Here is a 22,131-nt window from a genome sequence, read left to right as displayed (position 1 = left end):
GTATAAAAGTGATTTTGTGAAACTCTTAAGCATCCATAACTCCCTATTTTAATCCCACAAGCACAACGAGGAGTCAGAGTGGGCTCTCTCCGGGTGCTCTTGTGATTTTTATCAGCATGTAAAAGGGGGAGGCTGAAACTGGAGGCTGTGGTGGATAAGGAACTTCCAGTCAGTCACATCACTGGTTTCGTTTCTCCAAAGCAGCTGTACCAATCAGACAACAGCAGCTTAACAAGTGGCAGCAGGCTTCCAGCGGTCTGAAAACCAGAGGCAGATGGTGTGGCTTTTTATCAAACATGTAATAATGATAGAGATAAATCATACTTAATGTTGGCAAAGCTAATATTATTATAGCTTCACTTTTACTTAGTGTTATCTCATAAACATATTTTGGAATGGGTTGTAAGTTGCATATCTATATTTAAAAATGGGCTGCTTTTAAGAGAAAAAAAGGCTCTGAAACCCAGGAGTGATGAGCAGCTGTAATAATTACAAACTGCAGCAGAACACAGTGATAATGAACCCATCTCTTGCATGTATTTTTTTAGTAGGGCTACTTTGTGGCATCCTGCTATCATTTTCACATGATTAAATAAACAGTGGACAGTAGTGTGTTCGTATGAGGCCCTTCACAACTCAGAGGCTGCAGATTTAACAACAACTGTATGGTAGAGTTTTGAAATCTGGCATTTGTATTGGGGGTTTAAAGCAGATATATTTGGTAGTATTTCCCTGCAGATGATCTTCAGATCACAAACCGTATAAAATATGGATGTATCTCATTGTATCCAATGATTGTATCTCATCCAATCTCATTGTACCTCATCCAATCTCATTGTACATCCTGTATAATGACAATAAAGGCATTCTATGTTCTATTCTACGTATACACGGCGATGTCACCTGTTAGTTTTGAAGCTTCAACTTTGGCATTTTTGCTGCTGCCATGTGGGATTTGTTCTTTCTTTCTTTTTTTTTTTTTTTATTTTTTAAAGAAGTTACCTTGTATGGATTAAAGAGTGCCAGTTTCTCAGCAAGTGTTAGTTAGCTTAGTTAGCCAGCTCCATTCATAAACCGTATGGGTGCCATACGCACAAACACGCACATGAAACCATTAATCGTTAATTTAGATTAAGAAAAAGTGCTTACAACCATGTGATCACATTAAGCTGCCATGGCGACTTAGCCCTGTTAAACTGCTTTGCAGTCTCTGCTGCGTCTTTATTTTCATTTTGAGTTTTCTTGTCAGGAAAGTCGTCAACGTGGCAGCTGAGTAACATGATGGCAGAAACAGATGTCTTCTTTTATTTTATTTTTTCCAACCTGCAATTTTAGGCACATTTTCGGCTCATTTGCACCTCTACTCCAAATGTTATCTAATTAGTACCAAAACACCACCTAGATCCATGAAGTTAAATTCAAAGTTAGGAAATTACTAAACAGTTGCTAGCGCTACTTGTGCTGCTCGTTATGCCTGGGCCCAAATGTGCTTATGAAAAGGTTGGTTTCAACTTGAAACGAAGGACAAGAAAAAAAAAATCACTTGAGTATTATTAATGCAGAGTGGGGTAAAAGGGTTTGAATGGGATGGGTGTGTTCGCATAGCGTTTGTCTGAAAATGGGCCCTGTGGCATGAAGTAGACTCTAAACACTGACAAACTCTGCACTGTGATGTTTTGACATTTGTCATAATAGATTATTTTTGAGTCCAGGATTAGGTTTAATCTCTCTCTGGGAAACGGGCCCATCATGACGACAGCGAAGCACTGCGTGCAAATATCTGCTTTGGGTCAGTGAAATGCAGGTAAAGTAAGAAGACAGCAGCCACACATATCTTCCATATCTCAACTGAGTACAGTAGTTATTAACAGCAGAGCAGGCATAGATTTAGGTAAAACACATTTTATGTTATTTAGGAGGACTTTTTATTTTCCCTCGTCAGTAGTGGATTCGCTTTGTTGGTATATACAGTGTGTGTGTGTGTGTACTGAGTAAAACAAAGCACTTTAGTGCTTTCTTCAGTGAGGTGAGATTGTGTTTGCTTTTACTCATGTTCCCAGTGTGTGTGCGTGCTGACTGAAGCCCTTCTCTGTTTCTTCTCTTTGTATGTGCATTGTGCTGGCTCTGTACAGATTGAACATGCCAATCTGTCTGCGTTTGCTGCAGTGATAATGGTCCAAGGTCAGAAGTGTCAGCAAAAGAGATGAGCACAGCTCCCCTGGCTGCTTTTTAAATGTTAACACTAGAGTGAAACATTGCAGCGAACCCTCTAGTTCACTGCACTCAGTCTCATCACTTTTGCACGCAAAGCCACCACACCCACCAAAAGAACAGTAAAAGCCTGCTGGAGCAAGTGGCTAATCCAGTACTTACAATTCTGGGTTGAAGTATTGTCAAACAAACAAACAAACATTAAATGCAAGAGTTGAAAGTGAGTAAAATTTAGAGACCTTTGTATCAGAGTGATACCCTTATTTGTGATGTGACCTTCCCCTTATGCAAAACATTGGTGTGCAAATTGATTTCTGTCAAATGATTCAAGTGTATACAGATTAAGAAGACAAGATGTCCTGATGCGCTTTAGGAAAGCTGCTCTTCTGCGATCTATAGTCTGCAACTGAGATGTTTATTATGGAACATAAATAAAAACAGCTCTTTATACTGTAAGAACAGATTTTATTTTAGGTTTAGATCTTCATGATTGGTCTTAATTTAATAGGTGGAGTTATTTAAAGCATTCTTAAGATTTTCATTCATTGTTCCTTTGAAAGCGCCCCCCGTAGTGTTTTTGTGGACAAGCAAAAGTTTTGTTTACATAAAGCTTTTCTTACCAAACTTTTGCCAATAACCTTTAAGCATAACAAACTTGCTATGCACATTTGCTTTTTTCTTAAATATTTGCAAAGCTCATTTTCATAAAAGCGTACAACCTGCGTTGTTTAAAAGGAAGTTTAATAGCTTCTGGTCATGCTTTTTGTTGCATGTGTTGGTGCATTGCTGCATATCTTTACTGTCCCCTCAACTAAAATGTGAACCCATTTGCAAGAATGCATATCACATCATTGGCAAGCAAAGTAGACACCCATGTGCCGTTACTAGTGGTCAGAAATTACACCTTTAAGCTTTAATTTTCCTACTTCAGAAACTGAAAAACACCTCAAGAACAGCATGAGCCACAGAGATTCTATTTAAATAATATGTGCTCTGTATGCGTTAAAGCATGCAGGGTTTATCCCAGTGTATTACAAGCTGGCTAACACAGCTCCACTCTTCTGTCTGTGGACTACAGAAGAAGTGGAATGCCTAAAAAAAACTATCTACAGCAGATGAAAAGTATCTGAAAGTCATGTTTTTAAGAAATAGTATTTAGTGAAGCCTCATCAGAAACTGTCTCAGTGATGAATGCAAATGTGAAGTTTTTGGCTCTTGTCAGGATGTACAGAGGAGGTCAGGAGAGAGGTACAAGACTGTCTGCAGCCAGCTGTAAAACATGGTGGAGGCTCTGTCATGGTTTAGGCTTGCATTTCAGCCAGTGGTGATGGTGATCTTTTCAAAACTGATGGAGTCATGATTGCAGAAAAGGGCCATCAGATTTTGATCCATCATGCAATACCATCTGGAAAGTGTCTGATTGGCAACAGCTTCATTTTTCAGCATAACAATGATCCTAAACGCACTGCCAATGCAGTAAAAGCACTATCAGTCATGGATTGGCCTCCACAGAGCTGGGACTTCAACATTATTGAAGCAGGGTGGTATCATCCTAACGGAGATGCCTTTGAATGTTCTTCAAGAAGCCTGGAGAACTATTCCTGAAGGCCACTTAAAGAAATTCCAAGAAAGCTCCCTCAGAGAGTTCAGGCTGTGTTGAAGAATAAAGGTGGTCTTTCCAAATATTGAATTTCAAGCTCAATGGAATTGTGCAAACTCTGTTTTTACCTTTTATACTGCATTTCCATGTATGTTTGTACACATTTCAATAAATTGCCATCCAATATTTTCCAAGCAAAATATGAAGAAATGATCAGTGGCTCAAGACTTTTGCACAGTCCTGTACTTGTGTTCTCTATTTCACCATGTAATTTTCTTGGCAAGACATTAGCCTGCAGTTTGTTCAGCTAACTCGGTCAGTCTGTGTTGACAAGTGTTTGCTTGTGAGTCCTTTTTATAAAATTTCAGTTTTGTTTTGTTTTCTGTCACTGCCATTGTTTTTGTTTTTGTTTTTGTTTTTCTTATTGAGAAGGTTTTCTTCCATGATAAAGTTGGTTGTTCATCAAGAAGCAAAAACTTGTACTTTTCAGACATTTCCAGTCTGGTTCTTGGATTTCCAGTGTACGCCTCATATGTTTGGAAAATATTGCGTTTAGCTGTGATTCTGCCCAGGGTGCCCAGCTGTGCATTAAGGCAGCAGTAAAGACAACAAGCTTTGGGGAGTTAGAGCAGTTAGTCTGATCAGCAGAGTAGAGATGCAGCGGGACAGGAGGAAGCAGATGTTTGCGGCCTGGCTACATCTGCTGCACTCACTCCAGCCAGATAGGATAGTTCTGGATGAGAGGGGGAGGAGGGTGTGATAGCAGCAAGCAAAGAGAGAGAGAGAGAGAGGGGAAAAAAAAAGAGGAGGGGGAGAGAGGGCTAAATGGCAGCAACATATGAAAAGGATGATGAAGTGAAAGATGAAAGATTTGTGATAAAGGAAAAAAAAGTCTGGTAGCAAAGCTTTCTCTGGAGGAGAGGAAGAGAATGAAATGGACCGTTCAGGTGGGAAAGGTGTTTGAAGATGGATCACCAGACAGATAGCCATTTTGTCATGTTGAGGATAGATGTGTGAAGCAGAGGGAGAGGGAGGAAGACAACTGAGAGGGGGGGAACAAACAGGCAGCAAAATGCAAGAAATAAAAACATTCCTGCATTGCATTTGTAATGAATGGAACGGTGCACAGCATTAACACAGAATCAGGAGCTTCTTGATGTATGGAAAGGTAGAAACAGGTAAAAGATGGATGAAAGAGTAGATTGACAGATGTGTAGACAGCTGTGGATTGTCAAAGCTAAGCCGCTTCCATTCAGATAGCGTCTTCAAAAGGAATAGCAGAAAACTGATGAAACTAAGCTGCAGCGTTGAAAATAGGAGGCCTTCTTGTAGCAGGATGCCGACAGAGGGAGAAGATTGATGCATAAGTGAAAAGATAAGTCCAAGCTTGCTGCAGACTCTCTGGCTGATATGTCACAGTAGTTTAGCTTCATATTCCCCCATAGAAATGCCAGAAGGTTTTTTTTTTTTTTTGTAGAAAAGAAAAAGATGGCATCTATCAAACTTTAAATTCACTCACTGCTGTAAATAATGAACAATGGCGTAATGCATCGTCATGGGATGATAGAATGGCAGCCTAACAGAGTTCTGAATCCATGGATGGAGCTTTTTTGCACGCTCTGTTCTAAGTGAGCTAATCTCAGAGCAGAAACTCAGAAAAATATTACACCATGTCATTATTTACTGAACAAAAACTAAGCCAAAAAGCAGAAGTAGTGTGTGAAAATCTAAGTATGCCCCCATGATTCAGTAGCTTTAGCTTTAGCAGCAATAACTTGAAGTAATCACTTTCTCTATATGACTTTTTCAGCCTCTCACATCGTTGTGGAGGAATTTTGGCCTGCTCTTCTTTGCAGCATTGCTTCAGTTCATCGAGGTTTGCAGATCTTAATTTGTGCATGTTTTTTTTCAGCCATTCTGTTGTAGATTTGCTGCTGTGCTTGGGATCGTTGTCCCGTTGCACAGCCCAGTTTCACACTCTTGAATACTTTGGTATACAGAGGAGTTTGTCGACTCAGTGACTGCAAAGTGTCCAGGTCTCGTGGCTGCAGATTGATGGCTTAAAATAAATGCCTCTCTCAGATCTTCTTGATTGGCATTGTGTTAACACACCTGGATGCTTCAGACCAGCAAACTGCCAAAACTTCTGGGTTTTTTTTTTTTTTTTTTTTTATCAGTGGTCACATTTGATTAGCAGCACCTGGCTGCTACTTACCCTCTTAATTGAGCAGTAAGGGTACTTCGTTAATTCACTCGCTGCTTCTGCATTTTGGCTTTATTTGTTAAATAATTACATGATATAATGTCATATGCTGTTGTTCATCTGAGGTTGTATTTACCTCATTTTAAATTAAAAGATAGTTTTCTTTGTCCTGATATGTAAAACCTTAAAATTTAAAGGTGTGCGTCTTTTTTTTTTTAACCATGACTTTATCCAAGTAGTTGACTATCCAGATATTTGTTCACTAGGTAGGTATTCAATTTTCATATTTGGGATTTGGATATTTTGTTTGTGAGTGTTTTAATATGGACGTTTATTTGCCCATCTGACACCCCTCTAACTCACAGCATTGATCATCCTGCTTTATTTCACCAAAATAGTTAAGTTAGCCAGTTTTCGTACCCCTTCAGCAGGTTCAGGTTGAGGTTACTTTATTTGTACCTTTAGGTAGATTTGGACTGCAGTGGGTGAGTCATCCATCCTCTCATGCATGTTTCCAAAACAAACACACACAACAGACAAGGATAATACAACATAATGAAGAGATGAATAAATGATGCATCATGTAGGATATCTAAACTATGATTTGTTCATCTGGGCGATTGCTGCTGGAGCAAAGCTGTTTTTGTTGTTCTGCACTTTGGGGCTATGAGAATTTGTCCAGATGGAAGAAACAGAAACTCGCTGTGCAAACGGTGCAAGCTGTCAAGTAAAATCAAACCAGCCAATCTCTGTAACTGTCTGGCATATAGGGATGTTGGGTTCAGCTTTTAAACCATCTAACAATCTCACTGAGTTTCAGTTCTTTACAGATAAATATCCAAACCATGACACCAAAGAAAAAGATAAAACCGACTCAGTAAAAGCGTGATAACGTATCATCATCATGGTTTTGTCAATGTGGAAATGAAGTTCCCTCAAACAGGACAGTCGCTGGTGCCGTTTTTTTGCGCACAGCTTCATAGTTTGCCTCCAAGTTCAGTTTTGAATCAGTAATTTTTAAAAATTATTAGTCAGGCTGAACACGTTACACCTTCTTGGATGTGACTTTTTTGCATATGAGTACATGTGGTCATATCTTTTGTCTTAGATCAGTTTAATTGACGATAGGATTCATCACACCATTTAACAAAATTGTCAAGGACTGGGCCGTGGCTGGCCTCATTGTCATGGAGCCAAATAACAATAACCAGGTCATCTGCATACTTTAAAATGGTTTTTATACCCGCTCTGACACACGCTTGCGTACAGGATAAATAATAAGATCAAATCTTATCAGAGAGAATTCCATTTATCTGGACTCTGAGACTCCCATTAGTTAAAAAATCAAGAATCCAGGTTATAAGATTGTTATTCAGGTCAAACTGTTTCTAAAAGTCTCCTGATTGAAATATGAAGCTGAATTGTATTGAAGCCCGAAGAAAAATCGACAAACAGTACTTGAGCATAAGAACCTTTTCCCTCAGCGTGTTTAATATTAGGTACATCCTGTGGCTCTAACAACTGAGTTATTTTTTTTTCTTTTTTCAAAATAAAGGCGTAGCAAAAATCCTGCTGCTACATGCTGACATAGCAGCAGTCTCTCTCTCACCAGCATTCATTGGGTAAAAAACGCGCAGTGTGAGGGGAAAAAACAGATCTTCTGTCGTTTCTTATCTCCGAGTGATCGTTTTACATGTACATGTAACTGAAATCACAGAGTGGGTGCATGGAGATTTTGTTGCCGTCATAAAAGTAGACACGAGTAGCTATTGATGAGCCCCCCTACCACCTCTCCTCAGCGGGCAACACTTATTCACTGCTGAATATTGGTACAGCTACAAAGCTCCTCAAAAATGGGACAACCCTAAATCATCCCAAGCTAATCCCTGTCAGCTCCATAGTGGAAGTCCAAAAAAATAAAAAGTCGGCATATCTACTGTGGTGTTACAATGAGGGACGTGGTGAAGCCTGACGGTGGGTTACAATGCTCGCAGTGCTTATTTTAGATCACTGGATCTGACTTTGGTTAGACATGTAGTTTTTTGTTTTTTTAATAAACCAAGCAACTGCAGCTAAGAGACATATATGTTTATACAGACATGTCTTTATGGTTTAATATCCCCTTGACAGAACAACATCCATTGAAAACAACACCAAGACTCTGTTAAAACTAGTGGAATTATACTGATTGTTTGATTTACAGTCCTCTGTGGTGATGTATAGAGGCAAAACTACCAAAAAATGTCTTTATCCCAAATATTATGGAGGGCACTGTAGCTACAGACATAATGCAGACACATAATTCCCACCTAAGCTCCACTGCACCTCGTCACATTTTTTTTTATTGATACTGTACTTCAGCCAGGCGTAACAGTTTTATTGCAGTGTCATGCAGTATTTTAAGTTTCCAGTTGTGATATAAAGTCCATCCAGCACTTTTACTTTTTTTTTTTTAAAAGATATATTTTTGACTTTTTAGGCCTTTATTTTGAGAGGACTGTGTAAAGCGGACAGGGTGGATGAGGGTGACTGCAGCTGGGGTGGTGTCAAATCTGGGCTGCTTCACCATGCACGGGGTGCATGCTGTACTGCATGTACCATTTTCTTAACCACTTCTCCAACTTATGGTCGGGGGGGGCGTGTTGGAGCCTATCCCAGCTGTCATAGGGTGTGAGGCAGGGTACACACTGGACAAGTCACCTGTCCATCACAGGTGAAATGAAGTGAAAAGGCAAATAAAAATGGTTTTTTAAAAAAATGGATGTAGCCATGGTGGCGTTACTCATTGGTTAGTGAAGATGACTTTTTTTTTTGAAGCCTTCATGTGAACATTTTTGCCGTCACTATCTTTAGCTTTTTGAAACCACACATCACGAGAGCGGCACGGATCTGACTGTGAAACTAAGGGACTCTGCTGAGACCCTTCTGTGTTGTCCTTATGGACATCAGTGGGTACTCTAATGTGCAAAATGAGCATCAGATTGTATTAAATAAAAGTTAGACAAGCGATTAAGACCATAAACTCGTCAGGTCCTGTACATCTCATTAACAGCCACAGGAGGTGCCCCCTGTTGGCCCTTAGATAGAATGCAAGTTTAATGCACTTCTACATTAGCGTCACATTTGAGACCCAGAAACTACATTATTATACACAGTCTATGATGGAAACAGACAAATTAACAGTATATTTTTCTACAAGGTGCCCTGTAGATGCCTTTAATGGCATCTTGAGGTCGTAATCTTGACCCATGTCATTTTTCCATTTCATCCTGCTCCCCTTAGCCTCAGGCCTCTGGACTACCTCTTTTCAGTTGAAGCCTAAAGCCCACCCGTAAAGCTTGTGGTGTGAACAGGTAGCAGACATAAAGAGCAGGGTAGGATGCAGAAGCGGGAGAAGGGGGATGGGCAGAGGAGAAGCAGATAAATGACTCCTTCATGGTAATGTGTGGCTGCTTTATGGGGCGTCCTGGCTGTGAGTGATAGCCTTGCTCTCGTTATCTGTCGATTGGGGTAATTGCTGTTTGTCGGAGTCTGGCTGACGGATGGTGATGCAATCTGCCCAGAGCTGGAATGGGTGGAGGGGGGGGAGGTTACGCTCTCATCAGTCTCCGCAAGTGTTTTTATTAGGAAGCACATTGTGTGACACTATGTGTTTTAACTTAAGTGTCTTTTGAATGTGTATATTCCCCTGTATACACGTGAGTGAATGTGAATACGTACCTTTTCGTCCACTGTGGATGTATGCAGTCATCATACAAGCCATTTATTTTCTTTTAATGCCCACTCCCATGCATGTGGTATAAGTGAGCTACAGTCTGTGCGTATGTTTGTGAGAAGAAGTTTATCTGAATATGTGCAAAAGTCAACAGTGTTTGCATAAATGTTTTAGATGCAATCCCCATAATTCATTGAAGCCTAATGGGCTGCGATTGCTCAATCTCTGTGCTGCAGACCCCTGGTGCTGGGGAATGTGATTGTGCATATCAATTCAGGGTCCCCAGTCAGCCACATGTTTCAGCTCCAGTGTTTTGTTTTGTTTTTTAAAAAAAGAGACTGAATCCTCTGGTCCCCAAGTGACCACAAATTGCAGCTGTCCATTACTGGTCACACGCCAATTAATGGGGGGGGGGAACTAGGAATATGACAGATAAATTAGCCAGCAGATTATTTCGCTGAGTGCTAATTCAAATAGAGGTTTGTGATTTGAATAGCTTTCACTTTTGCCAGCTTTCTGTAGCCTTTGGTGTCCAAGTCGGAGGGAATCAGCCTCCTGTCTGCCCACCTGACTGACTGATTGGCTAACCGATTGATGGACCGGCCTGCTGTCTGGCTGAGTGACGGTGCATTTTGCAGAATGGAGTAAGAATGATTCATCGCGGCTCTCTGGACTACTTGATAATCATTCCATCTGGGGCATGGGACAGGCTCTCTTGTCGTGGGCACATCACTCATCCTTACTTCTCTTCATACAACCCTTCCGTGCGTCATCTCTCCATCCTTCTATCTATCCCAAGGGCCTTGGAGATGACCCTCCACCTTGGAGAGGGGCTGTAATGCCGGACCCTTGTGACATGGCAGAACCCGATGCTTTCTCTGCTCCCCCCCTTGCCCCACTCCATTGCTGCAGCCTGCCACTGCCACTCGCCTCGCGTTTGATTTAATACCAGCCTAAGTGTGAATAAATTCCTGTCACAGCCCATTAAGGAGGCCTTGGAGAGATCTGGCCTGTTATTAATTCTCCAAAGCTCCTCTCTTCCTCTCCCCTCTTTCAGTTACTATCTCTCCCACTCTTCTGCTTCTGCTGCTGCTGCTGCTGCTTCTGTCTCCCATGCCCCCTCACCCTCCTTCTCTTCCTCCTCCCTCATTGCGCACTGTTTTGCTTTTTTAATACCCCGTTAATTACCGTGTCTGTCCTCTTTATTCAAATAAGAAAAGGAGAAATTAAAAGCAAGGGGATGTTTGTAATTTCAAATAGAACAGGCATTCACTGTCTGGCTTTGCTCTTGTCTCCTCTCTAGACCTGTCTGAGCTTGCTGTCGGCTCGGTGTATATAATGAATTCTAGTGTTACTGGCGCTTAGATTTATCTAAGAGCAGGCACGTATTCTGCAGAGGCCTGATGATAAACAAATGCAAACTCCTAACAGTAATAAGACCAGGAGAGCGGGGTGCTGCTTGGCTGGCAGATGTTCTCGCTGTGCTTTTTTTCCATTTCCTTTGCTTTTCTCTTCGATTCCCTGTCTCTGTCTTTTTTTTGTCTACCTTTCCACTCAGGCAGACGTTACCCCCCCCCCCCCCGCTGCGCTCTCCACTTTCTCCCCCTTCTTTCTCATGCCTTTCTCTCTCTCTCTCTTCAATCCCTCTATCCTTCTGTCCCTCTATTCCCATCCTCTCCAGCTATGTCCAGGGTCCAGAATTAGTAAGCTGTGCACAGCGGGTGTCTGTACCTCTGTCTTATTAGCAGCCTCATATGTGGCCCATTAGAGGCTCTTTATATGCCGAGGGCTTTTTAATTGTTTTGCTGGGGTCAGAGGGGCAGTGTAGCCGCAAAGCTCTTGCGGGGGAGGTATCAGAGCATTTTTTTTGAGGGGGAGAGTATGTGTTTTCTAGCATTTTGTTACATTTAGTGTCAGGTGTAACCCCAATTATTTCTGTTTTGTATTACACTGTTTAAGGGCTATGTAAGCAATTAGAGGAACAGAGTTTTTAAGCTATTGTTTGACTGTGCTCATGTGTTTAGAACTGCTGTTTACTCAGAAGAAAGCCACGAGATTTGGAAAGCTTTTTTTTTGTTCAGCTTATATTGTGCACATAATTTACTTGCTTGAGCATAAATAAAATGCATTTTATGGCTTTTATATTTTTCTGATGCTTTTGAAGCTACTTTTACAGAGAACAGGAAAATGTAGGATTCACATCAGAAGTTAATTCATGTGAAAGACCAAAGGTTGCAGTAAGGAGAGATGTTTTTAATTTGCTGGGGCACTTTTAGGTCATCAGGCTTTCACTGGAAGTGTAAGGAAAGGTTTCACCTTATTTATGAGGTGAGTAAAACAAAGGCGCTCTCTGAATATTTCTGTAGAACTGTTTGTTGTTGTCGACACTATTTATGTTAAAAGTGCACATCCCTAAAGGGACTCAGGCTTTGTCACGCAAGTAATTTGTATTGTGGTGTGATTCCCAGTGTAGACAAAGATTATAAATATCTGCACAAGAATAACGGTGCATACGCCAGACTTGCAAATGTGCTGTATGCAGAGGAGTGTGAAGCAGCTGCTGAAGGCAAGGGACGAGAGATGGTTGAGGATAGACGGAGGTTAGCATCCTGATGGCCAAATGAAAGAAGTTCTTTCTTAGCTTCTCGTTCGCGTGAAAAAAACAAAACAATGTGCACATACAGTAACATAACAGGACGGTGCATGTTTAAATATAGATTCTTTAATAAAGATTACATCTACTTTGTATCATGTATTCTTTCAGTCAATATTCAGATGCATGTGGGAGGAGGTCAAATTATTCTAACTCCATAACATCAGAATCCAGCCCACAGTTTATCAAGTCCTTCTTTATTGTCTTTTTTATTTTTTCACATTTCATATTAGTGGAGTCTGCATTTAAAATAGTGTCTGAAACATGATGTTTATTAATGAGGTGGTAGGAGTTGTAGATTTGGTGTACTAAATGTAGATGTGGTGGGAATGTGGAGTGTTATGACTGTCTCAAACACTCCCATTTTTTTTTTCTTTTTTTCTACCGCAGTCTGGAGGATGCCTTTGCATCAATCACATCCTGGGATGTACCGCCTCCCGCGGTGCGGCGTTAGGCCAAGTTCCATGCTCGCAATCGTGTATTCCAGCCAAAGGCATCCTGTGTAGTTTTCAGTGGAAGCAAGCGTGGTATATGTGCTTGAGTTTTAGCAAACATGTAATGAAAACTTATGACTTACTGATCTGTAACTGCCCTATTCTCCACTTTTCAGCTTTCTGTCCTCTTCTATTGAAGAAGCAGGCACGGTTGTTTTAGTGTTCGTGTTTAATCTCTGCATCTTTAGTTTTCTCCATTCATTTCTCTCTTTGCTTTTGGTTGCAGTTTTCTCACACTCAGCTTTGGGCTGTAAAGGTAAATATTTAATCTGTAATAAAAATTTGAAATTTTCACTGAAGTACTTCAATGACTGAAATGAAACAAAAGTTCTGCATCTCTGTCTGTGCCAGGGGGTTGGCAATGTTTAACACTTTTCAGAGCAATTTTTGGACCCCCCAAAATCTGTATGGAGCCTCATAATGAAGGTGACACAGCACACAAGTATACATTAGCCCATCAACATAATTAATAGGGATGAATAATTAAAATCCTTATCCACATTTATAATTATTTAGTATTTTAACTTAATTGCAATAATACATGTTTTTAAGAACAATTGTGAAGTACAGGAAAAATGATCCATTAGCATGTTTTAATGAGCGGTTTGAAAATGAGAGGAGAGACAAATCTCCTGGGAGTTGTGTCTGGAAGGACATCTGCTGTGAAAACCTGCCAAATCAAACATGTGAAGCTTCCTGCTGTGGCGACCCCTTGTGAATGAGGGAGCAGCCAAAAGTAGCTTTAGGTGTACTTTGAAAGAGAGTTGATAAAGGTATGCAGGCCGCTTCAAATGAATCAAATTAAAATTAGCCAACTTTGATAATAAATTAAAATGGTAAAAGCAAGCATCAAGCAAGCATTTTTAAAAAATGTGATATTTGGACTATATATATATATATATATATACAGTGGCGGTTTCTGATATGGGCGACATGGGCAGCCGCCCAGGGCGGCATTTCATCTAGGGCGGCATGACCGCCCCCCTCCCCCCAACGCATTGCGATCGCCGCAGCAACGCCTACCGCACTACTCCACTTGTGGGATAATGGGCGCCCTCTATTTGCTGTGTATTGCATGTAGCTTTCTGCCATGGTCAGACAGGTTGTAACAGAAGAAAAAGGGCAGGCGGGGGATTCTCTCTCTGTCTCGCTGTCACTGCTTCACTCGATCGTCACACACACAGCGCTGCCCCGCCCCCTTCTCCTCTCAGCCTGGGGTGCGAGTCGAGTGAAGCAGTGATGGCGTGAGAGTGAGACTGTCAGCCGGGTTCATTCATTCATGCCTGTACACTTTGGGCCTGGTTACAGCCAACAGTAACCGCTGAATTATAAATAAAGGCGACTTTTGCTGGCAGTCTCTTGCCAAACCTTTTATCCTCACGGACACTGCCATATCAAGATTAACGCGAAGTGTATGTCCTAATATTGAAAAGTTTTGCGAGATCTCGCAAAAGTAACTCAGGATCTCGCAAAACTTTTGCGAGATATGCAAAACTGACTCTTTTTTTTTTTTTTTCCTCCCATGTTCCACAGAATGAATCTGTGCGTCTAATAAAATTAGATGCACACAACTGATAGAACACAAAGCCAATTTCATTTATAATACTGTAAATATGGTCATTAAATCACAGTATTTGTGTGAACCCGAATCCTGATAAAAAAAATAACACAAATACGAATCTAGACAGTTTGGACAAATGTTGGTGGATGGCGCAGTGTTGCCAGATTGGGCAGCTTGTGAACACATTGGGGTGGAATATTATATAGATATTTCTATATAATTATAAAATTATATAGATATATAATTTTACAATAAAAACTTCCTAAAAACCTACCAAATATGGTGAAAAGCAGCCAAAATTTTAACAAGTTACCCAAAGCTTGTATATTTAAATATATATCACACCTGGTGCTACTGTATTAACATGAGTTTCAGTGGAGGTTTTGTTGTGTTGGGCTGGCAACTGTCAGTCAGATCTGACAACCCTGGGGATGGGCGGTGGTGGTGGCGAATTGTGGCAGATGGAAGGGAAAAGGTCAAAGCCATCAGGTGCACAGTTTAGGAAAAAGAGAAAAGAAGAAGAGGAGAAACAAGCAAAGATAAAGTTAAGCAGAAGCTGTGTAATATTTCAGTTTCTTCCATGTTTTTTCAAATAAAAATTTAAAAGAAATTCTGAGTGTGCCTGTGATGGTGGGGGGACCTTCTGTTAAAGCCTGTCTGTCAGACCATGGCAGAAAGCTACATACACCACACAGCAGTCGCTCATTACCCCCCCAAGTGTAGTAGTGCGGCGATCGCTATTGTGTGTGTGTGTGTGTGTGTGTGTGCGGGAATGCTCGCCCAGGGCGCCAAACAGGCTAGGACCGCCACTGTATATATATATATATATATATATATATATATATATATATATATATATATATATAAATACAGCCATGCTAACTGCTATTGAAGTTGAGCAAAATTAAGAGAATCAGGCACCAACTGTATTCATATTCCTCTGTTTAGCTCATCTAGCCAAAGGACCAATGAGCTTATGCCACGGCAAGATGTCTGTTGTCTGTCCATCCCGTCCACATTTCACAAAACTCGCTCTATCTCCCACAGTATCGGTCACACTTTAATCAAATTTACACACAATGACCTTCAGCCAAATCGTGCTCAAGGTTACGATTGTTGTTCTGGGAGCAGTACCTTGTGAACGGTGATCATTGATGTTCTAGCTTTGTCAAAGCCGCACAGAACCACTGTCATTTCTCTAATACATCTAATATTAGGCTAGATTATCAGAACAGTAGAACAGGGCTTCTTTGACTTTACTTGGACCTGCTGACTCCAAGAGCTCTCATTTGCGATGCAACAGGTCCATGGCACAACTCAAACGAATGAAGAATGAGGTGCTGAAAAGCCAAATGTAATGTCCCCATCAACGGGTGTGGGGTTAAGAAGTGTGCCGCAGGATTGGCTGGGCAGTTGTTTGTTGTAGATGGTTTCGCGATCTACTGTACAGGGTGAGTTATAAGCGGCGGTGCATGAGCTCAGTTCAGAGCATATGGGTTTCCAATTCAGCACTCAGCAAAATATGGCAGGTAATATCAGAACCGCGAAATCGAGGAGTAGACAACAAACAGCAGCAGCCTCTCTGGTGTGCTGTGTAAGGGATGCGAATGGTTTGATAAGGTGCATTTGTTTCCAGATTTAGCTGTAGTCAGGGTTTGTTGTCAGGAGCTGATTGAGGATCTGTGCTGTGACTGCCAAAGGGCATGTTACATCACCCGAAAGCCTGCTATGTTTTGTTTTGCTTCAAACCCTGTCATCACTTTCCATTCCACTTTTTATTTAGTAAAGGGAAAGCTGCTTGCTCAGGTGCTGGAAGAAATGTTTACATTTGAACTTCAGAAAACGCTTTGTGTGGATGTGACGAGTCTATTAGCGTTTTGATTAGGGTGAGGCACAAGTAACAGGCTTGCACTCCCTTTAAACTCTTCCCTGCACTCAATAAACAGCATCTCCTGTGAGTGGATTGGAGGCTTTAAATTGAAATTACCTCTCTTTTATCTTTCTCGAAATCTGCCTGCCTTTCTCTTTTTCTCAGCCTCCCCCCCACTGCTGCCTTCACTCTTAAAACAGTGGAGTTAATTAGAACTTATATTACTTTTTGGAGACGTGCCACAGGATAGCTGATTTTAAGTGTATGTGAGTGATTCTGCCAATTTAACACATCAGTGAGTCACAAGATGCTTTTGACTTATGAAGAACTGTTGTTGGCACCTGAAGAACGTTTAAAGAAAATATTTTTTTCCATCTTATAGGAGTCCTTTACCACCCATTAAAACGCCTTGAAGTATCATGTTTACTTAGAGTGTTAGAGGAGGTGTTCGGCTTGGCCTCAGATGATATAAGCTCCTGACAGACGTCTGAGAGAGATGAAAGACACGGGTCCTGTCTCTGAGATTGAGGCGGTGGGGTATCACACTTCAAATACCGCCTTCAAGCTCTCAGTTCTCACGTGTTCACACAAACTCACTAAGTGCACCTAACATGAGCAATTTAGATGTTTGAGAGGTACAAACAAGCATTAATAGATAAATAAACACAACACTCACACATCATCTGCTGCAAGCCAACACTCCAGCCAGCCTTCAGGTATCAGCTGTCCGCAGCTGCTTCCGCACTCAGCCCTACTTTCCTCTTTAGACCAAGTCATGAGCTAGCTAGTTAGCAGCACAGTTTCAGCCAACTGACAATGTTTAAATCTGTGTCTGGAGGCGGCGCCTGACTGACTAAATCTGTCACTTAATATTATTCAGTCAAAACAAGTCAGTCATTTTGGTTGCTGTTATTTGTGGTGAAAAATGTGAATATGGGCTCTTTGCGAGCCTCAGTTAGCACATTAAATGTTCAAGTTCATGACGGTCCAATCAGAAAAAAGACTGAACAAGTACGGCTTGTTTGGAAGGGTTTCCAGGAGAAAACCTCTTCTCTGGCTTTGCAAAGTTGCATCTGAACCAACTACAAGACTTCTGGAACAACAGCTTCTGGACAGATAAGACCAAGTTGGAGATGTTTGGTCATAATGCACAGCACATGGTGGTGGTGGGAAGATGATTTGGGATTGTTTTGCAGCGGCAGGACCTGGGCACCTTGCAGTCGTTGAGTCGACAATGAACTCCTCTGTATACTAAAGTATTTTGGAGTCAGATGTGAGGTCATCTGTCTGACAGCTAATAGCCTTAAATAACAGTGGGACAAACTTCCTGAATGATATGAGAGATGGATAAAGTCATAAACGAGTACTTCAAGTTCTTGCTGCTAAACGCGTTTATACAAGCTATTGAATCATACTTAGTTTTTCACATGATTGCATAGAGTCCTGTGAAAACTTCCTTATAAACATGATAGTATCTATGTCTCCATCTTACTAAAACTCAGTTTTATCCTGCTTGTGGTCTAGTCTAGACCTGTTATTTTTATTACTAATTTCCCTAATTGCTGTGCTTTTTGTGTGTGTGTGTGTGTGTGTGTGTGTGTGTGTGTGTGTGTGTGTGTGTGTGTGTGTGTGTGTGTGTGTGTGTGTGTGTGTGTGTGTGTAAAACCATAAAGATTTTCTAACTGGGAAACTGTAGTGTTGACATTTTATAGTCATTGTATAACCCAGTTTATTGCTTAACTACATTTATAGCATTCTACCTCTGTGTACTTACAGCACTCCTTAATATCTAAATTATAAAGATAATTGAGAAGTAAAAAAACAGAAAAAGTTTGTGTTTAACTGGGAACAAGAACATAAAAAGCTATGTAATTGAGTTTTTCTCTGCATGCTGCAGAATGTTTCATGAACGTGCCAAAAGCTTCTCTCTGCTCTGCTAAAAACACGCACCTTGTCTGTTTTTGATGTGAGCCATGACAAGCTGCAGAGCACAGCTGGAGAGCGGGGGAGGAGGTCAAACACAAGAGCGGTCTAAAGAATATGTTCAGTTTTCTAAATAAAAACCCTGCACAGACCAAACAGAACACAGAATGTAATGCATTCATCCCTGTGTGTCTCTGCCACTGTACGAATAAAAATGAAATGGAATTTAATATGACAGTTATGTTTTAAAAAGGATTTAGCATTGTCCGTCATAGTCATGCATTTACCTTATCATACCTACAGTATATAGTCAATATATTTTGAAACCCATTAGGGTGAAATTTAAATTTCTCCAATCTGCTGCACTTACAAGCTAATTCAGAAGTACTGAATGATCTAAGTATGACTAGTAGGTGCAAGAGTACTGTGCATGTGCCTGTGTTTGCAAAAAAAAAGATAATTAAAATGTGACTTATTTGGTGAAATGGATATTTTCTTAGTTTAACACGACACTAAGCCCTCACTCAGTAGGCATATTTTTTACTCTATACTTTGCTGCGAAGTGAAATTTTGCCAAAGGTTAAGTTGCTTGAACGGTTGCCCATCAGGAGCTTTAAAGCAACAGCACTTCACCCTCCTCAGCCCTCATTCATTATTTTGGGAACCAAATCAGAGAGGAAAGCCCGATCGATGGGGCTACCTGGCAGAGGCTCAAATGCTTAGGAGAGAGCGAAGAGGCGACTAGCCTCAGATACTAAATCGATTGCAACCATTCTGCATCAGTCGGCTGACACTGCAGGCTTTCCACCTCAATGCTGAGGATGTATTGAAAGAACCCCGTTGGTAGGTGTATGCAAGGATGACAACATGGCTATTGTATTTCTGCCACTGCTGGAAGAGAAGGCTTTTATCTGCTTTCAGAATCCCTTTAAAGGCCTTTATTCCCCTGAGACTGCCCATGCCAAACACAGAACACACTTAGACCTTCCCATTGAGGAAAAAGCCATAAAGTTTATAAAGTCAATTAAGGCTTTTTTTAACTGATGTCAGGCAAATTAAAGCTGCTTGGCCTCGATCCCCGTGGGTATACTGTCAGATGGTAAACCAGGGCCCATTTAGCGTCACTGGGTTCCCCAGGCAGGGCACAGAGCAGTAAGCTGCTTACTTACCCCCAACTCACTTATGCTTTTTACAAGTTCCCTTAGAGTCGCAGTTTGTTTTTGTTTTATCATCAAGTGACATTTTACTTTGGTGGAATATTTTTAGTATACATGCAATCACATCATCAAGTGCAATCTGGGAGCATTGATGTTAAATTGTTCATTCAGAATCATATACATTAATCAGCTTAGGGGAATTTACTGCAGCATTTACTAAAGCAGAGCTAATCACTGTGAAACGAGAGCTGTGATGTCTAATTTGGACAGCAAAAATCAATGAATTTCCTGCTGTGTCTGCCTCATGTATTGACTTACAGTGGATGTTCAATATTTGTGAGCTCAAGGCGATATGAGAACATATGCATCATATACATACATCAAGAATATAGCTTAATGGTGCAATGTGAAAGTGGTGTTTCTTTTTTTTGGGGGGGGGTATCATTTTTGTTTAGAAATTTCCGTAGCTAACATTTCCAATTTGGCAATACGTGATACATTTGCGATGCTCTGTGTTCTCGTGTTTGTGTTGGTGCATACCATCGAGGTTGCATCATGAATACTCTGTCTGCTCTCCAGAGTGGTCATCTGGACAGCCTCTGGCTAGGAGGCACAGATGCACAGTCCCTGTGATATTACACAGATGCAGCAGCCGAAATTAAACTGCGCTTTTGAATCTTGAATGTTTTTATAGATAAAAATACATGCGCACAGAAAAAGCGGAAGAGGAGCTTCACATACAAAAGTAATCAGTTTCTTACTTTTTCAAAAACGGATAAAATGTGAATGATTTGTTACTGTGAGACTGCCTCTAGCACAAGCCGGGCACGGAGTCAAGCTGAGTCTGTAATTCTGGCACATCAGCTGATAACAGCTGATCTCAGTGCCAGTTCACAACAGCTGATGGCTCAGCTGATACCCTCCCGCATGTCCTCTGGCAAATCTCATATACTGTTTGCTTTTTAAGTTGCTTTATGCCTGCCTACAGTTGCTGCTTCCTCTGCAAGCTGCTTGGCCACCCACGTCCATCCCACCTCCTCTTTTTCATGCTTTTTCTGACTGAATCAATGTCATGTTTGGTATGGGGCAAACAAATAATTTAATTTATTGTAATTTGAAATGATGACGGTAGTAATTTCAGCCCACTGTTTGCACTTCCTGTCATATTAAATGCAGCTAGTGAGTGCTCCAGCGATGCTCAGACAAGTCATCTCTTTACTTTTGGGTCACACCTCACCAGCTGGCCTGTCGTGTTTTTGCCTCAAGCCATGAATGAAACAAGTGTGTCGTTTCCACCTTTAGCAGATGCGGTTTTCTCGCATATTTTGCAAAGTACTTTGGTGGAGGTTGTTGAAGTAGCTCCCTTTTTAGGAACCAAATCATCACTGAGGGTGACATGTGGCTCTGGCTCCCACACATGTCCGGGTTTGGCTCACTGTTGTGTGCGTTGGGGAATATAAAAGCATGGTGTTGCTATATTATTGATATTGTGATATATAACACTTTTTTTTAATCACATAAAAATTTATCGTGGGTGATATGATATGGCATAGCCCTTATTTCTTATTACAAATCCTGCTCTGTTCTGGGGGCCTTGCTGCTGGGACCGTTCCACCTTTCCATGTGTGTCCCGTGTCCCAGAACTGATTTAAATCAGTGCAGACTTAATAAACATCCCAATAACTATTGGCTTAACTGTCCCTGACTGAAATATAATAAACTCACAGTTAAGCAGCTACACTACATAATGAATTAACACGGAGACAAATTTAATGTGCATAAATTAGTGATATCTCATGATAGAGGATTATCAGCGTTTTTATTGCAGCATTAGAAATTAAACCACATAAAAGAAAGTTAAGTGTTTGTCAGGATGCTGTAAGAATATTGAAAAAAGGCATGAAAAGATAGACTGAGACAGCTCCAGTTTTTTAAAAATACATTTTTTTTGATACAGCCATCATTATTCAAGTAGTCCTTGAATAATTTCTTGCTGCCTTTATTAAATATACCAGGCATAATCACTGAACAAATAAATGTCTAGACTTGTTTTTTTTATGCACATAAAATGCAATCAGCAATCAAACAGTGTAAAAATATTGTGCAATAATAAACTTCCTGAGGTGAGGTAGATTTTTTTTTTTTTTTTCTTACAGATCAGCTTGTGTGGACATGGTGATTAATGCTATAATTGAAAGGACAATCCACAGCCTCGTTACACTCACGTTTTCAGTCACATTGCTGCCAGTTTGCCATATAACACCAGCGGTCTTTCTCTGTGCACCACTTTGACCACACCGCTTACAAACCGAGTCCTAATGCAGGCGGTGACTGCAGATCATCGCAGTTTATCTTCACTGATGGTGCATGTTCTGCGGAACAAGCTAAATGATTGATTGCCCGAGCCATTTCTCCTTGATTTGTAATAAATATATAAAAGTTAAGTTGAGAAATGAGCAGTAGAAGGTCCATCAGCATAACGACCGCATGGACAGAGATTATAGCACTTTATTAAGAACAGAGCCTGGAAGCTTTTACTGTAGACACTCTCGATGCTAAAAATGTTGGCCCCATGAGTTTGCTTTGTCCTAATTCTTCTTCCTGAAAGAGAGTTACAGTTCCTTCAGGAAATGAGTCGTTTTTCATAATTTAGGGGCTCACTGAATTCTGGGGGAAAAAAAAAGCACCTTTACACATAGCTGTGGCTCTTCTCCATGTTTCCTGTCACACTTGTTATGAATAAA

At 40.8% G+C, this 22,131-nt stretch overlaps 1 protein-coding gene across 4 annotated transcripts in view; it reads left to right on the top strand.

Moving 5' to 3' along the window:
* Positions 1-22,131, top strand: part of med30 (mediator complex subunit 30) — a 46,886-nt gene that overhangs the window by 13,271 nt on the left and 11,484 nt on the right. For 2 of the 4 annotated variants that reach the window (XM_030741822.1, XM_030741821.1), the window contains one exon: positions 12,773-13,051. The exons of the other annotated variants lie outside the window; for them this stretch is intronic. In XM_030741822.1, the coding sequence (XP_030597682.1) occupies positions 12,773-13,036 (264 nt within the window). In that variant the 3' untranslated portion in view covers positions 13,037-13,051. Of the gene's footprint in view, positions 1-12,772; positions 13,052-22,131 lie in introns of those variants that run through there. 4 annotated transcript variants of the gene reach the window in all.

This window comes from Archocentrus centrarchus, chromosome 11, assembly GCF_007364275.1.
Source record: "Archocentrus centrarchus isolate MPI-CPG fArcCen1 chromosome 11, fArcCen1, whole genome shotgun sequence".
In the NCBI taxonomy this organism is placed as follows: domain Eukaryota; kingdom Metazoa; phylum Chordata; class Actinopteri; order Cichliformes; family Cichlidae; genus Archocentrus; species Archocentrus centrarchus.
This window is presented reverse-complemented; position numbering and strand designations above follow the sequence as displayed.